At 44.0% G+C, this 20,830-nt stretch overlaps 1 protein-coding gene across 1 annotated transcript; it reads left to right on the top strand.

The window, feature by feature from the left end:
• Positions 1 to 1,728: 1,728 nt before the first annotated feature.
• LOC147418301 (uncharacterized) lies at positions 1,729 to 19,911 on the top strand. Its single transcript, XM_086507558.1, has 3 exons — positions 1,729 to 2,639; positions 2,901 to 4,122; positions 19,488 to 19,911. The coding sequence occupies exons 1-3, from the start codon at positions 2,418 to 2,420 to the stop codon at positions 19,499 to 19,501; spliced, it is 1,458 nt and encodes a 485-aa protein (XP_086363684.1). The 5' UTR covers positions 1,729 to 2,417; the 3' UTR covers positions 19,502 to 19,911.
• The last annotated feature ends 919 nt before the right edge of the window (positions 19,912 to 20,830 follow it).

Here is a 20,830-nt window from a genome sequence, read left to right as displayed (position 1 = left end):
TTAGGAGCTGTACCCGTAGTCCAAATGATGGATTGGCCACCCTAACCCGGTTGAGATGACTCACCTTAAGAGGTTCTACTCTCCAACACAAAAAACAAAAAAAAAAAGTTGAACTTGCCCTTAATGCACATTTAAATATCTCAATAGGCAAAGAAAAGGGAAGCACTATGCTCACATTTTGAAAACTCACGCTCCATACGAGACTAAAGCCCATTTTGGGCCTTGGCTGAGGCTAGAGGGGCCCCACCTATTATCCTCGCTGATCAATGTTTGAAGGCTGAGGACTATTTTGTGCACAACTGTAGGTGAAGTCCTTGGAGTTCTGTACAATGTTCTCTTCTTGACCTATTTTATAGGACTTGTAGAGAAGCTGCATGCACATAGTGGGGAGACATAGTGCTTAGGTTCTCCAACATCTTAAACCCATCAGAGGCAAATCTTAGTTTGCAACAATTATTTTCTTGAGAGCCTTCCGATTAGGCACATTTGTTCCATGTGGGTGGTGCCAGGAGGTGGGGAGCGTGGGCTCTCGGATGTGTCGAGGGACGAAACTTGGCCAAGATGTAAATTTGGATGAGGGAGGTCCTTGTTTACTCTTGATTGGAGGCACTCAAATCCCACACCTCTACAACGTGTACATAGGGTTGGTTGGCTAGGCTATTGCACTCTTGAAAAATTGGTCGTGTGTCGTGTTTTTGTCCATGTTTGGGGTAGGTTCAAACAAGCCCACCGCCATACTCTTGCATTTCTAATTGCCTCCGCTCTTCATGTTCAAATGAGACAGACGCCATGAATCATTCTGTATGGCGCAAAGCTTGCACATCAAATGAGGGGTAGCTTAGAGGTTGATCGTGAGGCTCGAAAGTACAACTTAGAGTTCAACTCGAGCGCGCATTTTACAAAAAAACAAAGCTCATTAATGGAATTTTTTTTGGGGTGGGAGGGGGCGGGGGCCTCGTCCAAACAATGATGGCTCTAGAGAAGCGGGTCTTTCTTTTGCTTAATGGCTGTGTGCCACGGAGGCTGCTTGCCTCTTCCCCTCACTCTACCTCAACTGAACCTAGCCTTAGGCCGGGTTCAGACAGTGCAACAACCAAGCGTAGGGATTGCTTCTCCTCTACGGTGGTAGATTCACCAGAGATGGTGGTACACTTTCTCTTGTGTGCAACAAATTCGTCGTGTAGCTACACAATTGGTGCAGAGCGTAGGTCCTCACACAATCAACATGAAAAAGATAAAAAATCTTCATCTTCCAAGGAGTGTTCTCTGGAAGAGAATGGTGGGCCCGATAGCTGCAGCGCTATAGAATAACCAACAAGAAAGCACTGCGTCAAGTACCTTCCAATTGTTGCCGTCCCATTTGAACCCGAGTTTGCCTCAAACTGAGGACAATTGCTCTGCGCCATCATTAATGCCCTGTGTTATCTAGTATCAAGTCTTGACTCGTTTTGTGAGCAAGTACCTTCCAATTGTTGCCGACCCATTTGAACCCTAGTTTGCCTCGAACTGAGGACAATTGCTCTGCGCCTTCATTAATGCCCCGTGTTATCTAGTCTTGAGTCTTGACTCTTGACTCGTTTTGTGGGCAAGTGCCATTGCTCAACTTTCCTAATTTTGACGGTGGGTTGGAAATTGAGGGTAGTGACGTGAGATGGCCCTTGAATTACACTCACATGAGCTGAGCGGTTGCAGAATGGGTGAATACACGCAGAAGATAAGAAATTTATCCAGAATGGAGGGGAGGAGAAGGGGCCAAAGGCACATGTGGGAGAGAGCGTGAGCGCGCGCGCGCGCGCGAGGGCGTAAGTAGTAGTTCTTCAAAGGCACAAGCAAGCACAGCACGGCAAAACCAACAATGCAGGCTCCTACTGAGCCTCTCCGTCCTCGTCCACCATAACACTCACACACACACACACAAACACACTCTCTCTCTCTCTCTCTCTCTCTCTCTCTCTCTCTCTCTATTTGCATCTAGTCTGCACCCGGAGGAGTTCGTGTACGCGCGGGCTTCTACACGCACACACCCACCTTGCTTTGTCGCCCACTTTGCCTCAGCTACCTTTGGCACCTCATTTCGCGCCGATCGCTGAACTGTTGCTTCTCTCTCTCTCTCTCTCTCTCTCTCTCTCTCTCTCATACATCCACGTCTTCACCCCCACCCGCTTTGATTCTGGATCGCACAACTAAACTTTACACCGATCAAAGCAGGATTATACACACTGTACATGCTCACATTACACCTCAGGCAAGGCCTTAGCAACTGAACATACACACGGTAAATATTGTAGATCTTAGAAGGCCACATTACATTCAAGAGATCAGCCATATCTCAGACGGAGCTCGTCTTGTACATTCTCTTGATCTCATTACCCCTCCTCAGATCTGAAGCTCCCTCTCCTTACATTCAAGTAACGGTAATGGAATCCGATCAAGGGAAGCTCTTCATTGGTGGTATCTCATGGGAGACCACGGAGGAGAAGCTGAAGAGCTACTTCAGCGCATTTGGAGAAGTGGTTGAAGCTGTTATTATGAAAGATCGGGCAACTGGAAGGGCACGTGGCTTTGGATTCATTGTCTTTTCAGATCCGATGGTAGCAGATATGGTCGTTCTAGAAAAGCACAGTATTGATGGTAGAATGGTGAGTGATCGATCTCCTTGTTTACACCCTCCAGTATTGAAGATATTATGGTATGTACGCTTGTGAATACATCATCAAGCTCATGGGTTTTAAGTGCAAGTTTTGTGCATGATGCTGATGTAATATCAGCATGTGATTGACATGCTGAGTACACATAGTACACATAGGCATACAACCATGCTTTTTCTGGGAGGATGTGGCTGTTTTGGTTGTAGAATGACCCGGAATGTCAATGGATATCTCTATTTGTTATGTATGCAGGTAGAAGCCAAAAAAGCTGTGCCGAGAGATGACCAACAGAGTGCAAGCAGGATCAGTAATGGAAGTGCAGGAAGTCCTGCCCCATCAAATCCAGCAAGGACGAAGAAGATTTTTGTGGGTGGTTTAGCCTCAACAGTGACAGAGAACGACTTTAAGAAGTATTTTGGGCAGTTTGGCACTATCACAGACGTTGTTGTGATGTACGATCATGGCACACAGAGACCTCGTGGATTTGGATTTATTACTTATGACTCAGAAGAGTCAGTTGATAAAGTTCTGCAGAAAACATTCCACGAGTTAAATGAGAAAATGGTAGAGGTGAAACGCGCTGTACCAAAAGAACTATCTACAGGCCCAACCAGGAGCAATGGAATTGGTTTAGGAGCAGGTGCTGGAAGCAGAGGAAGTCCCTACACAAGCAGTTATGCCCAAGCGTTTACTCCTAGCCCTATTATGTCATATGCTACACAGATAGATAGCAGATATGGCTCATCACCCAGCAATAGGGGTTTGTATTCTCCTTATGGAGCGATAGGACACACTAGTTCTAGAATTCACAATGGATCATTGAATGGTGTGTATGGGTCTAGTGTCTATGGAGGCAATGCATCCTATGGTGGAGGCAGCTATGGTTCTGGAATTCATGGAGGTTCTTATTTTGGTGCTGGCTATGGAAGCGCTACCAATAGTGGTAGTTTCAATAATGCTTACAACAGTTCACCGGGAAGGAATCCTTGGGGTAGTGGAGGACCTAGCTATGACAGTTTAAGTGGTTCTGCAGGATTTGAAGTCAATCGGACATCTTGCATGAGTGGGTATGGTGGAGTGGGGACATGGGGTTCCTCTCAAACAGCCAACAGTGTCAATCCTCTCTACGAAAATCACAACTATGGTTATGAAGGTACTGACAGTCCATTCATTAGCTCAAACACTGCGGGGTACGGTGGCCAAAGTACTGGGCATGGAAGGTCCTTAGGGGGTCTTGCAGTAGGCAGATCACGTTCAGGGAACAGTATGTTCATGGGGGATATTTATGGCAGTTCTGGATTTGGTGATTCAACATGGAAAGCAACCCCAGCGGATAAATTTAGGTCTGCCAGTGCTGGATTTGGAGGATTTGGAAGTGGAGTGTATGGCTTGCCAAGGAGCCCGGATGGCAGCGGTGAAGATGGGCGGGGTGTCGATGGTGGATATGGCGTTTCAGGAAGACAGTCTTATAGAGGTACTGTTTGTTTCTTCAAGTTCATGAGTCAGAATTTCAATGATTTGTGGAAATGTGTGGGCATGCACTGCATGAATGATGGAATCTTCTGGATGGGCATTTGATAGAAGCTTTTTAGTGGATAAGTGCAAGTGTTAAAATGACTTTTGATCGTGCAATAGCCTAGCAACCTGTGAAATATGCCAATAAGCAAATATTTTTCATATATGTCAGACAAAGGTAGGGAGATTTGCGCTTGCCAGCTTATCAGGATGTGTTTTGTGCAAGAAACAGTTGCTTGTTCTTGGCCCAGCTTGTATCTCTAGTTAGCCATCACACCTCAGTTTCTTGTCAGTGTAGTCATCCATCCCTTTATGCTGTCTGCCCATGTAGGAGTGTGCATGGGCTCTTGTTTGTGAACCAACTGCCCCTCTAATTGGTATCTGCTACTCATGACGGCCTCTTGAAAAAAATAATTTGCGTTAGGAAGAGGGAAGGGATGTATTGCAATACACTAATGAGTATTGCTAATTATTACACCAGCTCTACTTAAAACTGCTATTAATGCTTGGGCAACAGGACTGTGGCTACTTGTTGCTTAGCATAGCGCTGACTCTTAACTAGCAAATGTTGGTATAGAGGACAGCTTACTAAGATAAATTGGTTGCAAATTAGCACTTTCAGAAAGTTCACTAGCACGCACTCAATAATGATGAGCTCATTGCGTGAGTCTTACAATGAACATACTAGCTAGGTGTGTTGTTACTAACAACAAGGTTTAGGATCCAAGTCTTATGTAATGTCGTAATGTTACCGAACGTGGCCCGAGCCAAGGGAAAGGAGTTAGCTCACTCACTCCACGAGAAAAGGAATCGGATACGTTCTGGAAGGGCTACATGGGCAGCATGAAATATGATTGGGATGGTATGATGTGACTCAACACATTCATGAAATTATTGAAGTTGAGGACATAAATTTATTAACTATTGGGCTGACAGTTTACATCACCAGAAGCTATACAACAGCCAAGAGGTGCCCCATTACCATCGATCTCAGATTTTTGGTATCTGGATCAGCCTCTCTTTGCATTTCTGTTTCTGTTCTCCCAAATGTTTTAGCAGCCATCATATTGTGGAGGAGGATCCACCCAGTTCAGCCTTTGCAGGTGCGCTATTACCAGCTATCAAGACCTATTTCTGGTGACCTTGGGCAGAGAGGTAGCTGTTCATACAGTAGAGTTAGTAAATCAGGTTTTGCCCAGCTTTGGTGCACTTAGATGTTAAAAGTGGTAGCGGAAAAGTGAGTCAAATGATGAATGGGGCAGCACCGGTGCGGTGTCTCCTATCTCCAAGTGTGAACAACCATCTGGTTATGAACAGCTTGCAATGGATCTTTCGTTGGATCAACCCTGAACAGCGCACCAAGAAGACTTATATACACAACTGATTCCAATCGCTAAGCAAAATATATACATCATTGTTAGCACAAAATTACAAGTTCAAAGAACAATTCGGGGTTTGTTTGGGGAAAAACCGTTAGCCATTACAAATGCATCAGTAAACCATTTGGTCTTACCCTTGATTAGCTATGATCTAAGCTTGAATGTTTTCATCTTCATCTTACTTTGAGAGTTCTTTGTGTACAAGAATGTGTGGGAGAGAGACTTCTATGGCTGCATTTTAAGTATTCATCACCAAATACTTAACTAATTAAAGTGAATCCTTTGCTACCTCCTCACAAGCTCTCACAACCAGAGGTCTAGTACCTTCCTAGAAAGCACGCCAACTTCTCGACGTACTTTTGGTGAACCCAACGTGAAAGCAAACCAGGGTGAGATTTTGTTGGAGTAATAGGTGACCATGTAGGGCAACATAGTGTGCAATTTGATCCGGCTACAACGCAAAAGTTTCAAGTATTTGCTTCATTCATGCAACACCAACATGTTACAAAAAGATGAGAGGTTTCAACAATAAAAGCTATTCAAGTGGTTGTCAACAAAATACATCAGTTTGATGGGAAAGATGTAAATGAAGTACCTTCACGGATATGTGAAGGAGGTGGAACTGCATCGAGTACTAGAAGATGAGATGGTACATGAATGCTCAGCCATGAGTCGGATAGAGAAGGCTAGCAAGAGGTCTCAGGAAGCAGCCCAAAGAACAATCGTTTTCAGCCAAGTAGAAAGCTAGATCTAAAGTTTTACTTGTCAAAATCAATCCTCAGAGGTGTCTCTACAGAGCAGTGACTTTGGCCAGCAGACGCTGGGAGCATTTGGCTAGTGACAAGTTATGTTATCAGTTGGATCATCATTGAAGGCACATTGCTCTCTTGGAGTGGAACTTGGCCACTCGTCTCGTGTGTCGTGCATCTCTTTTAGTTCAGTTGTTATTGAAGTGCTTAAAAGTTTGTCTGTCTGTTCTTTTCCGTTGGCACGTGGTGTCCTCTCGTTACAATGGTATTAGAGCTCCAGTCGTGTGTTTTTCTAGAAAACACACGACTGTTCTTTTTCGTTGGCACGTGGTGCCCTCTTGTTACAGTGGTATCGGAGCTCCAATTGCGTGCTTTTGTGAAAGCATACCGGTCCTTACAAGAGATGACAGAGCAAGATGGCGCTTTCAGATTTTAGAGAAATGTTTTTTTCCTTTATGGGAGAGAAAGATACAAGGAAAGTTTTATAGTTCCTACAACAGTTTTGACAACATCTATGTCGCGGGAAACTACTCAGAAGAATCAAAGATCTTGCGAGCCATTGCTTTTCTTATAGACAATGCCATGCAGTGGTGGATGTCTATAGCTATCAAGACACACACTCCAAGGACTTGGCAAGCTTTCAAGAATTTTTTTTGCCCGAAGTTACATAAAAGCTTCCTTCGAAGTGGAGCTTTTGACAGAGTGGGGTATCCTGAAATGCTTGCCCTGAAAACCCTAACAAATGACAACTTGAAATTTCTAGACATCTATCATCAAGTGTCTCTCCTCGAGTTGATAACCTTTGAGAACAAGTGTGATCGCTATATCTTTGGATTGCCATCACCGCTACGAGAATACTGTCTGTCCAAGCCAGTTTCGACCATTCAAGAGCTTATGGACCATGCTATGATTGGCTACAACCTTACCGAAGGAATCTAACCCTGACTTTGGTGCAGGTGTCTCGGGATGGAAAGCCAATCGTCCTTTCGAGCTCGACTGACCAAGATACATCGAGAATGCTTTTTTTGATCTAGACACTTTTAAAACTTTCTTTGAGAATATGTTTGAAAATACCATGTGAAATTTGTTTGAAACGGATGTTATCTGTTTTAAAATTGTCTTTGTGCCGATTTGAGTTTGTTTGATTTCGGTTCGATGTTGGTTTCAATGGTTTGGATTTTACTCTTGAGAGGAGTACTAAACAGAAACTAGGTGCTTGAAAATGTTTGAATATCTTCATCTCGGGCTTTCCTGGGAGGGTCCTCATGTTTGTTGGAAACCTCTAAACGACGTTGATCGAGTGTCTGGGAAGTGTTTAGTTGTATGTTGGAAACCTTAGAATGACGATGCAAATCGGGTGTCTGGGGAGCGTTTAGTTGTATGCTGGGAAGCTCCAAGCGATGCAGGTTGCGGTTTGGGGAGCGTTTGGTTGTATCAGTCCTCAAGTTTATGGCCCCGACCTTTTTAAGTGATTTGCGAGGGGAGTGAGGAGGTAGTCGTTGAGTAGCTTCATACCTAAGATCCTATGTTTGGGAGGAGTGCTCATGGACGTTGTTCGTTGTGTCTTGTAACATGCATATGTGAGCATTTGTGTTGCCTTCTGATGTGTCAACCACTGAATATTTCTAATTGGATGAGATTGCTTGGGTATGTAATTTAGTGCATCAAAAGACCCCCGTTCCATATCAACGTGGTCTGGGTGTGATGGTTAATTTTGCTACGTCGGAATATCAAAGAGCTCCGATATGAATGAGAAAACTAAATGACCTTCCGACATTTTTGTAGATATACCATAATCGCGGGCGATTACTCCTTTCAAGAAGGGGGGATTGTCAAAGTTGACGATGCGGAAGCGTAGTGAAACCGGTCCGTAGGGCGGTAGACTTTAGCTTTCACGCGATCTTTACACTGTAAACTTTATGACTCAGAGCAACCTTATGAATAAGCCTGTGATTAAAATTAACACTTCAAACAAACCACGGCTTGGCAACTAGAGCGTTCCCAAGAAGACAATGACACCCTGTTAGCCCGAAAGACTGGCGCCCCTTTCGGTTTTTCTTTATTCTTATTACACTTGAGAAAAACCTGTAACTTTCTACAAACTGTTCCACTTTTGTCGGGCTGAAATTCCCCTACTCTAACCCGATTTCGGCAGCGTAACCTTAGTAGAAGTCTCCACAGACAAAATCCCAAGTAAACAATGACTTTCCACGCACTCTAGAGCACTTTACAAAGCCTGGCAAGAAAGTACAGCACGCTGAATTTTCTGTTTTTGGCCTCAAAATGCACCAAAACGCCTGCTCGGTGATTCCCTAGCTTCTTCGAAGGTCCTGGAACATGTAGGCATCCATATGGGCCAAAACCCGGTTCGCGTGCCAATCACTCTTGTGGGAAGCCCTCGAGCTCCCGCATCTGTAGGGTCACTTACCCTTTGAATTATACGAGATTCCTTGGGAAATCTCTCTAAATTGTCGTGTACAAGCACCCACGGCTTTCCCGAGGCTCCTTGGCATTACCTTGTTGTTTAGGTGCGAAACCCTAAACCTGCAAAAAAACACAACAGGCTGTAATATCCTGTTTCGCATCATTTTGAGCGGAGCAAACACGTCTACGCATGTCTTAGAGGCTCTCGCATGCAATGGGACAGTCTTCCTGTAAATTGGACAAGTTTTCACGCGAGAAAACACTCCATTTTCTCATTCCTTTGCGATGGAACTGTGCATACCTGAAGGGGATTAGCAATTAGCTAATCCGGTTCTTGTACAGAAGGCTCTTGCCTTAACAAACACGCATAAACCCCCCAGAACAATACATGGTCATCTCAGAAGCCCAACTAGTGGGGCATTACTATATGTGCGAAGGGTAGAGAGATGCTCGAGAGCAAATCATCGCGCTACATAGTGCAACGGAGAAGGCAAGCTTTCCATTAAAGTTGTGAACACTTGCACCCGCTACTCACACACACTATGTAGTACTTATGTGATGTCAAAAAATCAACCTTTTGCCTCACTTTTGGACGCCCCCTTTTGGATGAGGCTTTTGGAAAGTGTGTTGGACTGCATGCAGCTCCCATTTGCCAAGTGTCCATTTGACTCCCTTTGGTTTAATTTCCTAGTACCCACCAACTTAAAAGTCCTGTCGAGGGGCCTAAATGACGTTGAACTGAGCCTAGCCAACCCTCTGTGCAGCTCATAGTGGACATAAATAGTGAGACCAAGTCAATGAAGAAGCTACCATGGACACCCCAACAACATCGGTCATGCTAGATACACCTCGGATTTGCTACCCTCAACTTTGTACCTTAGAAGAATGCCATCTTGAGCATCAGTTGCCTTTTTAGAAAACTTTGAACTGTAGACCACATTACGTCCAAGAATCCCCATTCGTGAACTGTGAACACGTCACGCCTAAAAATAATACTCCAAGATAATGAACTGCGGAACACATCGTGTCCATGATCTGACTAACAACAATGGATTGGTGCACTTATCCATAGTGTTTTAGATACGTTTGATTGGTTCCTTGCCAGATGCATGTGCCTTGAACTCCGACCTACGGGTTTAAACACTGGTAACTTGAACTCCAACACAAGGGTCCAAATTAATTATATGGAGCACTGTTTGCTCCTCTCTGCCACGCAGAAGCCTCTCTCTGGTTGAAGCTGGTGGCGACATTGGTCTCCATGTGTCTAGAAGGCGGGAGTCCATGCCAGTGTAGTCACCACCACACCAACAACCTCTTTGCTTTCCTTGCTTGAGTCATTATCACTGCTTTCCTCCTGATGCTTGCTTTTACCTTTGTCCTTTGTAGAATCTCTATCTTTGCCTTTGGATCTGCAATCCTTAGCCAAATGACCACGCTTTCCACAATTGTAACAACGGTTCTTGGTCTTCTTTTTGGAATCTTAAGCCGCAAGTGCTTCACCACCTTTCTCAGAAATCTGAATTATAACTTGAGGTATCAACACGGCTTCCTCCTCAATGAGAAAAGAGCTGAGATCATCAAATTTGCTTTTCCTTCGTGACTAATAGCCGAAGCATCCTAGACAATGTTTCATGTCTTGGGCAACTTCGCGAGAACCAAAGCAGCTAACTAAGTACTCGTGAGTGCACTTTTCATGGCCGATAGTTCATGAATAACTTTAGCCTTCATAAGAAATGATTGCATGGAATTTCCTCGTCGAAAGTGGATGGCAAATAACAGTCCAAGAAGGATGACTTCTCGCATCGTAGAATCTTAATCAAACATTCCGACGAGCTTGAACCACATATCGTTGGTAGTCTTCAAAGTCTGAATAGCTGGAGAAATGTCCTTTGTAAGAGATTTCGCAGTGGTCGACATTGCCTTCGCATTAGCCGCATCCCAATCGATTCACGATTTGAGATATTCGTCATCTTGAGGCGGGTGTAACTGTTGTTGGGATCCCTTGTGGGACAGGGCTCCGAGTCGTCAACAATATCCCATAAGCCTTTCCGTGAGAACCAGAGTCGCATGATCAAATTCCAATGAGCGTAGTTATTGTCACAAGACGGGCACCATGTGCCAATAGAAAAGAATATATTGAACAGACTTTTAGTACTTAAATAACAATTGAACTGAAGAGAGACGACACACGACACAGTGGCGAAATTCCACCCCAGAGTATTGGCCCCAAACCTTGGCGCCCCTTTCGGTATTTTTATATTGTGTCAACATAGTACTGCTCCACGCTCTGCACCTTCTCCCAAAAGTGTGTCAGAGAATGAGCCCTAGCCTCATATTTAAAGGCCCTTGGCCATTAAAAGCAGTTACAGTGAAAAGCTTCAAACTCAAAAGCAGCTGGCCAAAAAGTGCCAAAAGTTGCCAACGCATTTTGCAGAAATTTGTAAAGTTGCCACGTCATCAGCGTAAAACACGGACATCTGTACAATTGCCTCGTCATCATTGTCATCAAAAATTGCGAAAATCCGTACAATTGCCAAGTCAACATGTCATCGTGAAATCCAGGATTTTGTACAGCTTTGCCACGTCATCAGTTCTCCATGCAATTCTTCTTTTGCTTCTTCTAGGGTTTATGACCCTCGGCCGGGATCTGCAAGTCGGCTCCGTTCTTCCGTGGCTTGAAACGTTAGCAATTTGTGATATCTCCTCTTCATGAAAGAGAGTAATCGTCTGCGATTACAGTATTTTTTCAAAACAACTCAAGTTAGCTCAAAAATTTCCGAGGGACATTCCGAGGGACAATCCGTTTGCTTTTTTTTTTTGTTTGTTAAGGAGTTGGCTTCTCCTTTCGTCCAAATTAGAACTCTTGATATTCTGATGTAGTAAAATTAGCCATCACACCAAGACCGCACTGTGGTAAGAGCGGTAAGAATGGTAAGAACGGTAACTCTTCTAACCAATCTTCCAATAGTCTCTCAGAAAAAGAACTCTCAAAATGAACCTAAGGGTAAAGCTAACACAATTGCTAAACCTAAGCTCACTCCATATGAAAAGGTAGCACAAGGAATTCTAGGAGGATACATCACTCGGCGGAAGAGCGAAGCACTTATTCTAAGGAAGGTCGTTGTTTTCATTGTCACATTAAGGGTCACATAAAAATAACATGTCCTAAGCTCGACTCTAATGAATCTAAAGAATCCACAGAACCCACTTTCTCTGTCAATGCAATAAATGACAACACGAGTGTGGCCCAAGTTTCTCTTGACCCTCCCATTGATGAGTCTCTCATTAAATGTTATGGTCATATGACGGGACAACACGAGTGTGGCCTAAGTTTCTCTTGACCCTCCCATTGATGAGTCTCTCATTAAATGTTATGGTCCTATGACGGGGCAACGTTTTGTCATATTGTTTGACGCAAGTAGTATGCATGATGTGATTAGTCCCTCTCTTGTTGAGAGAGCCCGCTTAGAGGTTAGTCAGAAATCTCCTCTCGAGGTCTTTAGCTTCGCTCCTGGTATGGACTCTTTCATCACGAAGGAGTGCCTTGATGTGTTGTTTACAGTTCAACAAGATGCTTTTCGTAGAAAATTTTTAGTCTCTCCTCTCTTAGGATGTGATATGATTTTGGGCATTCGATGGTTTCGTGAGCATAACCCTCTCATTGATTGGGCGAAAAATACGTTCACTTTCAATGCCAAAAGTGACTCTCCCATTGTCATTCCTGGAGAGCAAGTTGTTCATTTTTCCTCTCTCATTTCTAATGTGCAGGCGAAGATTGCAAGGATTCAGGAGACGGAGACTCTTTCAGTCTCGTCTTCTCCAAGGCATGACACACAAGATTTGCATGATGATAAGCATAATGAATTGCATGATAATGATGAGGATGATGATTTGGATGATAGGGACAAGCATGATGATTTGCATGATCAAGATGTGATTTCTCACAAGCATGATGATTTGCACAATAAAGTTGATGTGATTGTTCACAAGGATGACGGTTTAGTTGATGCTTTTTCTAATGAAGCTAACGTCATGGCAGATTGGATCAAACACAATGAACCGATCTTGGCCCTCGAGCCTAGGTCCAAAGAATTCCCACAGGAAGTAGTATGTGTTCGAATGATTAGTCAATACGCATTGTACGAATGTTTCATTCGTGATCATTTTCTGTATTTTAGTTAGCGTCTTTATGTGATCCCTTTTCCTAGGCATGCCATATTGTACGTTGAGCACGTTTGACTCATGAATGAGCACGGATGTATGCGGATTTCTCATGAAAAGCTGAAAAGTATGCATTCAAGGAAGTGACATTCCATGTCTCTTCCTTGGCATGACACAGAATCAGAAAGAGCACAAGAAAGATTGAGCATCAAGCATCGGCATTTCCATTGTGTTTTGCCACAATTGATTGATTTAGATTAGAAAGACCAGTTTGGATTTCATGTTTTGCATGTGTTTGATGAACGGGTTGGCACTCCGTCTCTTGTTTCATCTACATTGCATTTTAGGAAGATTAGATTTTTTCCATTCACTTTACATGGAATGGGTATGTTCATGTTTTTGTGTTAGAAGTGGTTTTAGGAATTTTCAGCCATGGAGATTCTTGAAGAAGGAAGAAGCATGACTCTAGACGAAGTTGAAGCATTGAAGGAGCCACAACCGACTTTTGTGTTGCTTTCGGCGCGGTCCAAAGAAGCAAGCATTGTAGACCTTTATGAAGTTCAAGTATCGCATGACCCACGCATCAGAGTGGACCGGTGACGAGTCCTTTCCAGGATTCCAGATGTTATTGGCGATCTCCCTCGACGCCATACAGTTCGTTACCAATACCTCACTTTGAAAAGGAGGGGATGTCACGTGACACATTCAACCCGATGTGTCCGTGGACAAGCTACATCATGACCAAGCAAGGCTAGAAAAATACATTTTTCCTAACCGAAGAAAATAAGGGCAAACTTGAAATTCTATCGGTTTTTAGGTCAAAATTTGAAGCTTTTTTGCCGGTGTTTACACTAAAACTTGTGTAAATTTGCCAATTTTCTTCAAGGCAAGCTCAAAATGTAACTGGGATTTTATGATTTTAGCCTGTTAAAATACACTATACCGCGGTTTTTTCTAACACTGTGACCAAGGTACAATTCAGTCAAGTCAGTTTAGAATAGGAAGTGATCTGGCACTTTTGTGAGTGTGCTCGTAGATCGTGCATGACTAGACACGTAGAGTAGATGCATATCATCCGGTTGCACACAACATGATCATCAGCATTACCATCAGAATCCATCGGGGAATTTTTCAGTGCATTAAACCAATTTTTCCAATTTTTGACATTTTTCACTTATTTATTAAGTGACTTTGGTTGGGAACTAGGTAGGGCAATTTTGCTAATGAAATATATAAGGAAACCAGAGCTAGCACTTTCTGGCAAAAGAGGCAACAGGAGCATTGCTCAACAGGCACCTTCTCAAGCAAGACTATCCCAAGGACACTAGCGTTTTAAACATTGGAAGTCTGGCGTTTCTTCAGCACTCTAGCGTTTTCCAAATCAGCAGAACCCCATTGAGAGCAGCCCACTCAATATTGCTTGCAGATTCAGCCACTCAGCCTGACGTTTTTCAGACCTGCATTTGGCGTTTTGCGGCTGCGATTTCAGCAAAGACCTGCAGCAGAATTCAGCCTTTGGACAATGCTCAACAGCCCCACTTAGTAGCGTTTTCATGACCAGCAGGTTCAACGTTTTTTAGACAGCAACATTCAGCATTTTTTTGCAGCAGTGAGCCAGCGTTTTCAGCAGCATGACATCATCGATTTCAGCCCATAAGAAGTAGGCGAAGGAAGGTCAGTTCAGCCATCACAATCGTCATCCCGTCGTCTGTACAACACTTAGTTTTCAGCATAAGACTCGTCCCCGTCGTCCACACCGTCGACCTCGACATAGCATCACTTAGATGTGCATTAGCATATTGTACCAGATCGTGCAATCAATAGTAGACGACTCTCGCCATCGAGAGTGGAGCCCTTGGAGAAGGGTTTGACAACTGCCCGGTGTCGTATTCTCTTCTCTCTCTATCTCTCAGTCTCAGCACGTTCACTCACAGTGTCCATTCACTTTGTTTGTGTCCATTGCACTCTCTCATTAAAGAACGGAGGCTCTCCCTTCCCTAAGTAAAAGGAACCTTGAGTACAATTCGGAGCACTCATCTTGAGCAAAGTTCAACATTCACTTCCGTTGCACCTTACATGAGATAGAAAAGAGATGACATAGGTATATTGGGTCCCAACCCTCAAGGGTCCCCTTGCTCTGTTGCCAGAGCAAGTGCTTTCTTTATTCTTGCACAAATGCTCATACAATGACCGAATGCTGAGATGCTGATGCTAATGGGGATGCTACTGATGCTGGGTACTACTGGCTCTATGTCGATGTTGACGACGACGATGGCGACGAGGCTATGGCTGAATGCCGAATTGCTAGCGAGGTCGATGTTTAGGATACTGCAACCATGACAAGGGTAGGGCTGGATCTGCAAACACTCCAAAGGCTGAAAGCGCTGGTTGTCTTGGGCTGAAAACGCTAGCTTCCTTGTGCAGAAAACACTGGTCATAAATGTCGAAAACGCTAGTTCTGCTAGGTTAGGAACGCCCCGGAGAAGAGGTGTTGAAACGTTGGTGATCTGCCTCAAAAAACGCTGGGTCTGCAGGTCTTTACTGGCGTTGCTCTTCTACCCCTTCTTGTGCCACAAGGGCTGCCTTTTCAGGCTGAGAATTCTTGGTCGGCAGGTTGAAGACTCCCACGATCTCCTTATTAAAATGCTGAAAATGACTTATAAGTATAGCCCTGTTGGGGGTGGTTCCCATGCGAGAGATTCCTAAGTTAGACTCATGCTAGATTATGGCAAAAGCATGTCCATGTAGCGCAAGTGAAGTGCGCATGTGACATCCCCCCCTGTTAATGGTGAGGCACAACTGCAGAACTTTTATCTGATGCTGACATGCTTTTGATGCATGTGGATGCATAACCAATGAAGAGTCCTCCAAACGGGTGGGTATTGCGGATGTAGATCTGGTGCAATGTCAACACCTACCATACGAGTTATCAGGTAGCCTTACTATTGTCGCAGAATTCCTTCCTTCCTGTTGACTCTGCCTTGCGAGCAAGTACGACCACTCAAATAGTCTTGTCGTGAAAACATTGTGGGTGAAGCTGAAAGGTAAGGGTGCGCAGGTATTTCCAAGGGTTTCTTGTTGATGGAAGTGGATGCACGCTACATGCGAATGCGAATGCGAACGCAAAAGAGGTTAGGGATCATGTCTCCAACTCCTTCTATATCCTCAAAGGAGGCAAGTAGATCCTCGTACTCTAAGATGTGGATTTTCGTGTGTCCAATGTCAATCTTCCTTCAAAGATTTGGCAATGAAGATGGGAGCTAATAAGTCCATGATCAGGACTCGAAGATTCTTTCGGGGGAAAAAACCGAGAGAGGTTCTTTGGGTTCTTGAGTCTTGATGGTTCTTCTTTAGGTTCTTCCTTGAGTTTGCAAAGCCAAAGCACGCACAGAGCTCTGATACCAATGCCAGGTGCAACGGAAGTGTTTATGGATTTAGCTCGGATCTAATACTCCGCACAAACACAAGGGACACTTTACTTCATTTGAAAGAATTGAATTGAACGAGACCACACAGGGATGTTGCGTCCCAAACCTTCAAGGGCCCCCTTGCTTTGTTGCTAGAGCAAGTACTTTCTTTATTCTTGCACAAATGCTCATACAATGACCGGATGCTGAGATGCTGATGCTAATAGATACTGATGGTGTGGTACTCGACTCTGACGACCATGTCGACGACGATGACGATGACGATGTCAATGTTGAAATCTGAAAACGCTAGGTACTTCTGCTAGAGATTTGCAATCTGCGGCGGGGATCTGCAACCACAATGCATGCGGAGGTGCAACGCAAAAACGCTAGCTGATCTGGGCTGAATCTGCAAAGCGTTGGCTGCTTTGGGCTAAAACCAAAAATGCTAGGTTGATTTCAGTGCTGATGGTTGATGCGGCGAGGATCTGCAACCAGGAAGGGAGCGGTATGGTGAGGTTCGGGGCTAGTCTGAATGCGTAGTGGTTGTGGGCTGAAAACGTTGGTTCTTGCTCTGATAAAATGCTAGAGATCCTGAGGGTGCTGTCGGTCTGGTGCCTGCGTCCTTGTGTCCCTACTTCTTCTCCCCTTCTTCTGCAAGCGCTAGGGGTCCTTATATAGGTGCCATAAGCTGGGTCGAGCAGCCAACAAAGAGACCCCATGACCAATTAAATCATAGGCTGAAAATCACTTATTGCTAAGTGACCAAATAAGAGGTGGTTCACGTGGCACAATTGCCTACATGCTGAAAATGACCGTTCTATGCAAGAGAGGGTAATGCAACTGTGACCGGCTTGGACAAGCACGTCCTGCAGAGGCTCACGAAGGTGTCAAGCTCAGTCCTAAGCTACTGGATCATGCTAGATTGTGGCAGAACATGTCCACGTAGCGCAAGTGAAGTGCGCACGTGACAGAAACTTAGAAAGGCTCGAGGAACATGTGACCAAAGCAGGTGTTCCATAACTCATCCAAAGAAGAGCTGCACCAAAGAAAGAGTACAGAGCTTGTAGAGTCCTTGGTCCGTCCCCCCCCCCCCCTCCCTTCTCTTCTTTGCTTCCTCTTGGAAGCAAAGATCTTGAATTGAAATTGAGTTCTCCGTGAAGACCACCTCCATGTAAGCTTGTACACCTCGTGCACGGATATAAGATGGAAACCAAGCTATGGAACATAGAGTACCTTGGAATATGCATCCCATTGTCATTGCTTGGGATAAGCTCAAGGGTGCTCTCATTGTGAACAGGAATGACTGATTTTTCTTCAATGAAGATAGAGCCACAATGCTACCTTAGTTGGATAGAAGATCCTTCAAAAGTTCCTTGTGCTGAGGCACCACTATCTAAGATCCAATCGCAAGAATCCCTTATACTAAGCATTGTCCCAGCCTCTAGTGTCGATCAAGAAGTATACGAGGATAACATCTCCAAGTGGGCAAAGGCTAGTGCCTTCAAGGTCCTCTAAGGCACTCCCACCAATAATGAATGGCCTTTCTTTCCATGATTGGTGAAATGCTGCTCAATTTGTAAAGCTTCTCGCTTGGCATCGCTCTTGTTGGCGTTGTTTCCTTTCTTTGCGTTGGCCTTCTGCGTGTCTTTTGATGGATTGGTTGGGGCTTGGGAGCCCGATTTCTTTAACGCATTTAATCGTTCCTTGTTGTTCAATACCATAGATACAATCTCGTCTTAAGTGACGGTGTTGAGATGCCCACTGGTGATGAATGATGAAATACAAGCTGGAATGTGGTGAAGGTAGCTGAACCAAAAGCTGAATGGCCATATCCTCTGCATTGATTTGGTTTCCCTTGTAAAGTATCTCGTGCTGGAGCTCCTACATCTTGGTGTTGTAGTCCCTCGTGGATGCTGTCATTGGATCCAGGGTCCTCACCTGCACCTACGAAGCTATATGCTTCATCAAAGAAACTTGCTCATATAGGGAAGAATGATGGATGAACGGTCCCGAGCAGAATGGGTCCGATCATTGACACTTTCCCAGAAAGCTGCACCCACCATATCCTTTGGCTTCTTGGTAAGTTTGCATTACCCTCTATGATTGGATCCTTCTTTAAGCATTCTCCATTGGATCCACGGAGAATTTGGGCATGTGAAGGCCTAGGCTATTGACAGAAGTGGCAGCAGAAGACGGACAGATATGGCTGAAAACAGTGTCAATTGGTGCAAAACCTCTCGTCTCTTATGATGGACTGCAACCTCTAAAAGTGGAACCTCGTGGTGGTGCACACCCTCAATCTGCAAAGTAACTGCAGCAGATGTTGCCTATTGTTAAGTAAGGCACAGGGAGAGCAACAAAAAAAGTAGAGGCAGAGAGAGAACTGGCAAAGACACTTCAGGAGAGAGAATATGCTAGCAGATCTTAGATGGTAAAACACACTGGCAGAGAGAGTGACCCAAAACGCTTGCTATTATGCAGTGGTAATGGGGAATAGGATGATACAACAGTGAGCAAACCCGCTCCCCTATATGGGAGTTGCCCGACGTACAGTAATAACCCATGACCCATATAAAAAATAGGGAGGGAAACTGGAAGTTTTTTTGGAACAGCCACTAGACCTGGGGCCACCAAGAGGCACACTCTATGATACTGCTTGCAGTATAGGTGGGTAAAACAATGGTGGGAAAGTTCTGGGCCTAGCCACCAACAGCCCTCCCCCTATGATCAGCCCCTGGGAGATACTCAGGTGCTAGTAGCTCCGCCAGAGGTGGCAAACTCTTATATCTTTAACCAGGAGAAATGAAGAGGGTTCTTCAAATCAGCCCACACCAGCAGTAAATTAACCCCCAATGGGTAAGAATCAGCAGCAACTACATGTACTCTGTCTTTGAATGCTAAGAAAAAAGAGAGACTATAGGAAGTCAAAGATCTCTTCTTCCTTGTATGAGCCTATTTCTTTTGTTCATTGCCATTTTTAGTTGCCTCGCCTTGAGAGTTTTCTACTCATATCCAAAACAAGCTTTTTGTTAGAAAGTGTGTTAAGTAGTGCAGAAGAGACTCCTCAACTTCCTTCTTTTTGGACCACATCCCTCACAACATTGCATATTACAGGAATTTAATTTTGCTTACTGTGGGAATTTAATTGTGTTTGTTGTGCACTTAAGTCTTTTTCTGACAAAAGTATATGCTTGATGGCAGGTGTCCAAGTGTAGTTTGTAACTATCCTGAAGTACATAAAGGGAGAGAGACTACCTTTCCAAAGTGTTTAGGAATTCAAAGGTAAAAGTTTTTTTTTTGTAATTGACCCACCCTAGAACATAGCTCCAATATTTGCCTTTTTGATCAAGCAAAATTGTTAATTTCGAGAAACCGCGGACCGTTTCTCTCTTTAGTCTGGCAGTTAAAACTGCTTTTCAAAGCTAAGCCAAAAAAATAAAACTGTAGGTGATCATGGCTCACCTCTCTCAAGCTTGTGGCTGCTGCATTGTTGCCTTAAATTGACAAGTAGATAAAAAAGAGTCAGTCAATTAACTTCTCTGAGCCCCACATTGTTTGTTTTTGTCATCTAAACGGATGGACTTCTGTATACACAGATTTTAAGAAATCTATTACTTTTTTTTTATCATGGACAACATATATTCTTTTTGCATTTCTGCCAAAATGTATACAGAGAATTTGGATAAGTTATTTTGGTGGAACAAAGTAGTGCCTTCTTCTCTCTCTCTCTCTCTCTCTCTCTCTCACACACACACACACACACACACACACACACACACACACACACACACACACACATGCTAGTTTTTACTTCCTAAACATGTTGGAAGTGTGTAGTTCTATTTATGACATCAACTGTGCTCTACGGTGCGCTTGCGTGCATGCATTTACAAGTCATTGAATGTGATGCGTGTGTATGTGCATATTCGTGTCCGTGTGCGCATGGGCATGTCTTTAACACTTTGCAATTTGTCCTCCCAAGAGTCATCAGAATGACATTCTAACTAGGTTGTCATTGTATGCGGCTTGAGAGTGAAAAGTAGCAAGTTCCAATTGTAGATGACATTACTTGGTAGTGCAAACACTAGGTTTGATGGAGATTGCTAGTGTACAGCAAGGTTCTGTTGTGGATTGGGTTGTGTATGAGAAAGAAGGAAAGAGAGATTTTCCTAATGTCTTATCAAAGGTGAGAGAAAAACTGGCTTAAAGGATGAATTCATCTGCAACTTTGCATATCCCATGCTTATCATTAAAGTACATTGGTGTCGGTGTTGACAGAGATAAATGTGGTGGTTACAATATTCTGAGAACAAGGTGAGGGATCACTTTGGCACTCTAAATTGTCAAAGACGCTATAAGTAAGAAATAGCCATCCAAAGCATGGTCATGAGTTGTAAGATGCTGTAGGACTTTTGCTTCAGGCTATAACTTTGCAGTTTGTTTGGAAAGCCACAACAATATTGCTCCATTTGTTCTTTCAGCTACTGGTAGAAAAGTGTCCCAAAACCTTTGGTTGTAAATTGGTAGTGTGTCCCCCTCTTTGT

This window comes from Adiantum capillus-veneris, chromosome 30, assembly GCF_014529385.1.
Source record: "Adiantum capillus-veneris isolate H3 chromosome 30, ASM1452938v2, whole genome shotgun sequence".
Lineage (NCBI taxonomy): Eukaryota > Viridiplantae > Streptophyta > Polypodiopsida > Polypodiales > Pteridaceae > Adiantum > Adiantum capillus-veneris.
This window is presented reverse-complemented; position numbering and strand designations above follow the sequence as displayed.

Bases quoted from the DNA above. Each gene is read 5' to 3' on its own strand.
- LOC147418301 (XM_086507558.1), top strand. From the start codon at position 2,418: ATGGAATCCGATCAAGGGAAGCTCTTCATTGGTGGTATCTCATGGGAG. The intron at 2,640-2,900 runs GTGAGTGATCGA...TTATGTATGCAG, and splicing joins ACAGTATTGATGGTAGAATG to GTAGAAGCCAAAAAAGCTGT.